Genomic DNA, 8,589 nt, shown 5'->3' with positions numbered 1-8,589 from the left:
AATAAGGCTCTTCAGCTTGCATCTTCGACACGGACATCTTATCTCCGTCTCGTTCTTTTGAAGCATCTCGGCCTTTGCGGAGCTCAAAAACCTATTCACGATGCCTTCGGTCATCATGCGGACCATGGTCGCCTGCGGGGTAGAGCAAAACGATATTTTAGAACCAAGAAAAAATTTGGCATGACTTTCCCTAAAAATAGGACCCAAAAAATGCATAGTGCCAAAATTCTCGCCGAAACGGAAATGAATCAACATTTCGGCAAAATATTGGCAACTATCGCATTTCAAATACCGGTACCTGCAAACACAAACATATATGGAACACCACAAACATATGCAACACCACAAACATACATAGATCTAGCTAGGCCGCAAAAAGTGCACATGCACGTTGTTGGAGCGAGCTAGGGAGAAAAAAGTAGATCTACAACATAAAGATAGCTTTCCCCTTACTTACCTATCAAAAAAAGGTAATTTAACCACTTAATTTTGATGAATCTATGGTGCAAATGAGGTGAGGAGGAGGAGGCAGCCGACACAAGCTTGGAGAAGGAGGTGGAGGGAATGAAGTGGGGAAAGTGAGTGTGTAGGTGTGGCTGTCCAAAATATTTAGCTGGTCCCAGGTTACTAATGGCGCACCACACAATCATGCGTCATTAGTAACCATACATACTAATGGCGCACCTGTTGGTGGTGCGCCATTAGTAGTTTTGCAAAAAAATAAAAAAAAAATATATACTAATGGCGCACCGTGGCATAGTGCGTCATTACTAGTTTGTGCGCCATTAGTAGTTTTGCAAAAATAAAAAATAAAAAAATACAATAGTGGCGCACTGTTTGGCTGGTGCGCCATTACTAGTTAGAACTAGTAATGGCGCACTGTGCTAGGATGCGCCATTAGTATGTTTGAAAAAATGAAAAAAAAAATTGTTACTAGTGGCGCACCATGTGCCTGATGCGCCATTAGTATATAGTAATGGCGCACAGCATGTCTGGTGCGCTATTAGTGTCAATTTCATCTATAGTTCTTTTCCTAGTAATGTAGTCTAAGTTACTTCCCACTATACAAGTAAATACATGCATATCATGGACCCACAATCGACAACAACATCTAGAAAGCTCTGTCGCTTCACTCTCCCGTCTTAGGGCAAGCCTCCACGATGCAAAAAAAAACACCCTTTCCAAATAGTTTATAATAGACAGATACTTGTACAATGTCATCAGAAATACTTCTCCCACAAAATAAAATAAGTCGTCAGAAATACTTCTCCTGGAAAATACTAAATATGACTAATTTGCAGACAAGGACCCGCCATCTGACAGGCCTTGTTTTTGGCCCATCAGTGGTATGTGCATACCACTGACAATAGTTCTTAGCCCAGCCGATGGAGATAAAGTCCCAAAGCCCACTCCATTCGATTTCCACCTCCTCGTCTCCTCCCCGAGAGAATATCACGTGATAACATGGTTTCGATGTAAACCGATGGAAGACATGTCAAAAACTAGGTTTTAAAGTTTAAAGAATTCTAAAAAAATACAATATGTTAAGAGTGTGATGTTTTTTTAGCATGTGAAATTCTACGTTCAAACTAAATTTTGTTTGAGGTACAGAAAAATCAGCATTGAATTGTGTCGAACATGAAAAGTCACCATTGTTGAGTTAGTATTTTTCATAGCTCATAAATGATTTATGTTTGAAGTTAGAACTTTGTTGGGTGTAATAAGCCGCAGCGTCGAGCCTGGCACGGCTGGTGCGTGTATGGGCGCGCACCGGACGCATCGGGCGCGCCGGATCCGTGGGTGTGTGCGTGCGTAGGTGTGTGTGTGTGAGAGTGCGTGAGCCAGCGCGTGTGTGCGCGGGGGCCATGCCATGCTGTTAGCGAGCAAACAGGAGGGGCAGACGGCGTCGGGCGCGCTGGGAGGCCGTGGCGATCACGTACGGGCGCGGTGCCTGGACGCGGCCAGAGCGCGGAGGACGTGGGAAGTGGGTGGGCGTGTAGGTGCGAGGCGTGGGCTTGCAGGCCGGTGCTCGTGGGCATAAAACCCTGGATCCCTCCTGTAACTTGTTGACACGGTCGAGTTCGTGCTCGAGGAAAGAAAAAAAGCGTTCGTGCGCTGGAAAAAACCGTGTGTCCACCACTACTGTGATCTTCTTCTTCCTCTGTCTTCTGATCGAGCCACGGCAGGCGAGAGTGAGTTGAGCGAGAGGGAGAGGAGAGCTAAGGCTAGGGAGTGGCGGTTCCAACAATTGGCATCAGAGTCACGTAAGGATCAGGGCGCGCCGGCGATGTCGATCGTCCCCTACGGTGGCGGTGCGGGCGGATCACTGCCGCAGCTCAACGGCGACAACTACATGGCATAGGCCATCAAGGTCGAGGCGAATCTCGACACGGTCGGGCTGTGGGAGGCAGTGGTCGTGCCGGAGGACGCGGCGGCGGCCGTCATCGCGAAGAAGGACAAGCCCGCGCGCGCCTACCTCCTCAGTGCACTCGCGGAGAACTTGCTGATGTAGGTGGCGTCGAAGAAAACCGCGGGGGAGTGGGCGAGCCTCAAGGCCAGGTACGTCGGAGCTGATCGTGTGCGGGCGGCTCGGCTGGGCACGCTGCACGGGGGGTTTGAGCTCCTGCGCATGGCAGACGCCGAGACCCTGGATGACATCGCCGGCAGGCTCGGTGGCATGGCTGCGCGCTACGTTGCGTTGGGCTCGACCCTGGAAGACACGACACTGGTCAAGAAACTGCTCGACTCGGTGCCGGACTGCCTGTACGCGGCGGTGGCCGGGATCGAGCAGTTCTGTGACGTCGACACAATTGCGTTCGAGGACGCGTTGGATCGGCTGAAGGCCTTCGATGAGAGGCTGCATCTGCGCGGGCAGGACGGAGGCAACCATGGCGGCGAGCAGCTGATGTTCACTGCGCCACAGTGGCGAGCGCGGGAGCGGCAGCGCGGCGAAGCTCGGGACGACGACGATGGGACGCGCAGCGAGGCGTCGGGCTTCAGCCGCAATAGACGAGGCAGGTGCTACAAGTGCGGCGAGCGGGGTCACTTCAAACGTGACTGCCCGCAGTGGAAGAAAGCACCGGCGGCGGAGCGTGCGTTGCTGGTCAACGGCGACGTCGAGTACGCTGGCCTGCTCTGAGCCGCGGCTTAGGGCGCGAATGTTGGGTGTAATAAGCCGCGGCGTTGAGCCTGGCACGGCTAGTGCGTGTATGGGCGCGCACCGGACACGTCGGGCGCGCCGGGTCCGCGGGTATGTGAGTGCGTAGCTGTGCGTGTGTGAGTGCGTGAGCCAGCGCGTGTGTGCGCGGGGCCACGCCATGCTGTTAGCGAGCAAACAGGAGGGGGAGGTCGCGTCGGGCGCGCTGGGAGGCCGTGGCGATCGCGTACGGGCGCGGTGTGTGGACGCGGCCAGAGCACGGAGGACGTGGGAAGTGGGTGGGCGAGTAGGTTGGAGGCGTGGGCTTGCAGGCCGGTGCTCGCAGGTATAAAACCCTGGATCCCCCCTGTAACTTGTTGACACGGTCGAGTTCATGCTCGAGGAAAGAAAAAAGCATTCGTGCGCTGGAAAACCCCCTGTGTCCACCACTCCTCTGATCTTCTTCTTCCTCTGTCTTCTGATCGAGCCACGGCAGGCGAGAGTGAGGTGAGCGAGAGGGAGAGGAGAGCTAGGGCTAGGGAGTGGCGGTTCCAACAAACTTCACATGGCAATATAACATCACCCACTTAACATACTGTATTTTTTGTAAAAAAAATGGTAGAAACTTGCAAACACGATTTCGATGAAGTTTTCATTTACACTATTAGGACAATTTAGATCAAACACTACAGCAATTCAACAAATATTTTTACAAACCATGAATCTGAATACATCAAATAAGCTAAATTAACAAATAATCCAGATGCAACAAATATCCCAATCAAATAAAATATTCAACTAAAATACACGAATTCAAAAGAAATATAAATACACTATCTCCCAGCTAGCTGGCAATGATGTCCAATGAGAATCTCCTTCAACAAATGATGGGAGTCCTAATCTTCAGTCTTTCCAGTACACCTCAAGAAATGTGTGAATGTGGTTTGTGTGCCTGCGAGGCCTGATGATTGGGCAAATACTTTCATAGTCACTGGGTCTTTGCATATTCCTCTCATCCTCGATAAGCATCTTGTGTAGGATCACACATGTCATGATATTTGTCAAAGCATCCTTTTTCTAGAAAAGTGTAGGCCCCGGAAAATTTAAGACCTTGCTTGTGGCACTTGAAATGCCCTCTCAATGTCCTATCTCTGAGCTACTTGCGCCTTGGTGAAATGCTCAAGTTTTGTGGTTCTAGGATTAGAAATTGACTTCAAAAATGTTTATCAAGATGGATAGATGCCATCAGCCAGATAGTAGATTTCTTCATACTAATGGCCATTCAACATAAAGTTGTAAGGTGGAGAAATACCATCAACTAGCCTTGAAAACATGTGAGCTCTCTGCAAGACATTGATGTCATTGATCCTGACAACCCCAAATGGCTATGGCAAATCGACAAATCTTTGGAAGCAACAACTTCAAAAATAATTTGTTGGATCATGGCAGTGCCTGTGAATTGTTATGCCAAGTTGCACGGGAAACTATTCCACCTTCGGTGCATACAGACAACACTCCCTAGCATCCAAGACCGATATTTTTGCTTCATGCGTTGATAGAATCCTTGTTGTCTCCCCGGCATGGATGCTTGCAAATACCGCTCTCCATAAACACTCGCCACAGTTTTAGTGAATACTTTCCTGCACTTTATGATTGCATATTTGGCCATCCAAAGATACTCCAATGCATCTGCAGGAGTGTGATATGCAATCATCCAAATTGTTGCGATCACCTTTTGACAAGGGGGGAAGTCAAGGATACCGGCAACATTCCCCCATTTCTGGAAGAAAAGTTCATTGGCTTCCATGTCGTCAGCAATTCAACGGAACAACCTTTCGGACATCCAGAAGCATCGCCGCAACACATACAATGAGAAGGTATGAACCGATAGAAAGTAACAACACATGAGCTTTTCGAGCCCTTCAATTTTGTTTCGGTGCATTGTCGCACGACCAGCCTGCGACCCTGCATGCTTCATCTTCTTTCCGATTGCCACTATCCATTAATTGAAGAACCATCAATGTACTTCGTCTTTTTCGTCATCCATGACTTCACTCTAGGATTTGGAGCTCCAATCCGACGATGAATCATCAAAAAAGTTGTGTGATTTTTTAGGAACTATTTCCTTCTTACTTGGATATTATCGGTTTAAGTGAATAAAATTTTCAACCAACTAAAATTGGAAGTGGCATTGGTCCACAAACTAGTCAAGGCAAATTAATTTGCCCAAACCATATCTGTGTATGGCATAAAATTATTTCTTTTTTGCGAGGGATATGGCATTATATATTATCTATCATGCCATTTGAAATAAATGTTTGAAAAGTACTTTTAAACATTTTTTTTCAGAAACGCCAGAAGATATATATTAAAATCATATGTATATTGTTTAGTAAAATTTCTTCAAACTTTGACCAAGCTGTATTTTTGTATTCCAAACTTTACATTGTATTGTTGTTTTTAGCGGTACTATTTTGCATTGTTGCTGTGGCGCAGATTTTAAAATTTTTATGAGGGATGCTGTGGCGCAGCAACTACAGTAAACTGGCCTGCATGTCACCGTCTCTCGAACGAGAATGGCCTGCCTTTCGAACGATCGATTAGCCACAACGTGGGTCACGTGAGGTACGGTGTGGGCCCGCAATTGGTGCATTGGATCCAGTCGATTTCGTTGTCATGTGCAATCAAGGGAGAACGTGGGTCACGTGACCGCATGTACGGCTTCTGTCGACACTTTTGTCCATCTGTCTAGTCATCAGACACGCATATGTGCACGTGTCCTTATCTGCTCGCATGCAGCGATGTCCGCTCGTTAGGTGATCCATCGGTGTCCCGAGGCTACATATACGGCTGGCTGCTATCTAGCCAGCTTCAAAGCAAACGCACGCAAGCTCAGTAAGCACGCCATGGGAATGAAGCGATGCGTCGTTCCTAGCATCCTGCTGATGCTTGCACTGCAGGCAGCCCTCCTCGTCGCCGGCGACGTGGACGCCATTCTCCTGCCGAGCCAAGGCCAAGGTACGCGTGCGTCAACTCCTTTCTTCTCTAGTTCATGGCTTCAGGCGTCCATGAAAAACTGATTAACCGAGGGCTTGGGCTTGCAGACGAAGCAGCCATGGCGGCCAAGAAGAGGCCGTGGAAGTGCTGCGACCAGGCGGTGTGCACCAGGTCCATCCCGCCGATCTGCCGCTGCATGGACCAGGTCTTCGAGTGCCCCTCCACCTGCAAGGCCTGCGGGCCGTCCGTGGGCGACCCGTCCCGCCGCGTCTGCCAAGACCAGTACGTCGGCGACCCCGGGCCCATCTGCAGGCCCTGGGACTGCTGCGACCTGCCCCTGTGCACCAGGTCCAACCCGCCGACGTGCCAATGCATGGACGAGGTCGACAAGTGTGCTCCGACCTGCAAGACCTGCCTGCCGTCCAGGTCGCGCCCTTCTCTCCGCGTCTGCATCGACCGCCACTTTGGACCCTTCCCGCCCGCGTGCACGCCGTCAGAGGCTGTTGCCGCCGGCGGTAACTAGCACGCTCACGCGTTGATCACCCGATCAACGCCGTCGAGTGTCCTCTCCCGCCCTGCTGCAGCAGCAGTGTCTAAGAATAAAATAGAAATGGATGGCCTATATGTGTGGTGGACACACAATTATGAATAAGACAACGTGGCAATGTTCAATCTTTATCTTTATATAAACGAACGGTGCTGTTTTCTTCCGCTTCACATAGACTCTTTTCCTAAGAGGCAACGTGAACATATATTTTTGAGTTCTTTTATGATCAAAGTTTTAGAAACACACTAATAGAAATTAAAAAATGCATCGAAAATCCAGGATGCCGAAGACTTTTTCCTCTTACAACCATCGATAGCTGTGTCATGAGTAAAATTTGTTGGTTTAGTCCTGGCCTCCATTTCAGCAGAGCAAACTTGTTTAGCCAAAGGATGAAGATGCACAACCACGTTATCCGCTCCGCATGCAGGCGTGTGAGCGGGCTCTCCTTTCCTTTCCACCGGTCAAACGTGTCTCCTTCCCTTTCCCCACATACAAACATTAAATACTAGTGCTAGTTTACAACCAATCTATTGTGCTAGTGGGCTTTTATGATGGCTTTAGGTGACATGGTATTGGTATATAGCTAGCAGCAGACTTTCTTATTAACCATGCTCTAAGTGGACGAATGCACTAAAGGTTGTTCAAACTATTCAGGAAAAGACTCTCATGATTACAGTCCGGATATTTATGAAGGATTACAAGCTATTAATTTTGGAATTAGGATCAAACCTAAGTAAAATGAAATATAATAATATGAATATATCTTGCTCTATTTTGAATTGACCGATTTTACATGGTGAAATCTCTTTAGAACCTCTATTTAGCATTCCAATATTATTAGGAACCTACAATAGTTATTCCATATATTTTTGAGTAATAAATCACATACTTACAGTTCAAACCCATTTAATCATTAAATGAAATTAAATTTCAAATAAAATACAAATATAATTCAAAAAAGGTTTTCAAGGGATGGCGGGGGTTGATGAGGGCTAACGGTGACGACGACCACACCGGAATGACTTCCATGCACGATGCATATATATCGTTGGTGTAGATCTCCGTAGCCGCGATTCAACATATGCATGTGATGTATGCGAAGAATCTGATGTATGTATCATAGATACACCAGCTACTTACTCTACCTTGGTAGTTAGTGGCACCGACCCGTGGGACCGTGATGTCTGGGATCACTCACCATCACAAAAGCACGAGACACACACCCACACTTGAGACATTTTGCGCTGGAATCTCTAATGGGAAACCGGATAAACAAACTACCGCCATGGCAACCAAATAGCGTTGTTGTGGCGTAAAAACATAAAAGCCTAGTATATGCCATTTTTTTCTCCTAAAAATACATAAAATCCAAATATATCACTGAACTGAAACCTCGTTAGCATTCCTCTTTACTTCTTGCAATCCCTACTCACTCAAAATTTATGGTTGAGCACAATCTCTATTTTCTTTCTTGCAAATCATAATCAAAACCATAGCCCACCATACATGAACTGTATAAGATGTCTAATCTCATTTTACCACCTATGAATGGAGTGTGCAGCCTCCTAGAAACCATCCCTTATTATAAAATAGGAAGATTGCACTTTGCACGAACATTTTCCTAAATCGGCCAGATCGGACCTATCTCATGTAAAACCTAGATCCCATCTCCTATATAAGGAGGGGGCGAGGGGGGCTCTCATTCCTATCTACATCTGTAGAACCATACTCTCGGTAGACTAATACTTCATTCCCATTGTAACCCTCGCACGAGGTACTCCACCATGAATACAAACACAAATCAGGACGTAGGGTGCTACTCCTTCCCAGATGCCCGAACCTGAGATAAAACACTCGTGTGATATCCGATCTGGTACTTCCAGCCACGTTCGCCACACTCCTGAGGGCA

At 47.6% G+C, this 8,589-nt stretch overlaps 2 protein-coding genes across 2 annotated transcripts; both read left to right on the top strand.

Annotated features, from left to right (window-relative positions):
- Positions 1-2,629: 2,629 nt before the first annotated feature.
- Positions 2,630-3,139, top strand: LOC147978019 (uncharacterized). The gene has a single exon (XM_087516496.1). It carries the CDS (start codon positions 2,630-2,632, stop codon positions 3,137-3,139), a length of 510 nt encoding a protein of 169 aa, XP_087372622.1.
- Positions 3,140-5,982: 2,843 nt separating this feature from the next.
- On the top strand, positions 5,983-6,850 carry LOC125542453 (Bowman-Birk type trypsin inhibitor). The gene is made up of 2 exons (XM_048705499.2): positions 5,983-6,154; positions 6,241-6,850. The coding sequence occupies exons 1-2, from the start codon at positions 6,043-6,045 to the stop codon at positions 6,654-6,656; spliced, it is 528 nt and encodes a 175-aa protein (XP_048561456.1). The 5' UTR covers positions 5,983-6,042; the 3' UTR covers positions 6,657-6,850.
- The last annotated feature ends 1,739 nt before the right edge of the window (positions 6,851-8,589 follow it).

The sequence above is a fragment of the Triticum urartu genome, chromosome 3A, assembly GCF_056163025.1.
Source record: "Triticum urartu cultivar PI428250 chromosome 3A, HENAU_Tu73, whole genome shotgun sequence".
NCBI classification, from domain to species: Eukaryota; Viridiplantae; Streptophyta; class Magnoliopsida; order Poales; family Poaceae; genus Triticum; species Triticum urartu.
Note: the sequence above shows the minus strand (reverse complement) of the source record. Positions and strands in the feature narration are given on the sequence as shown.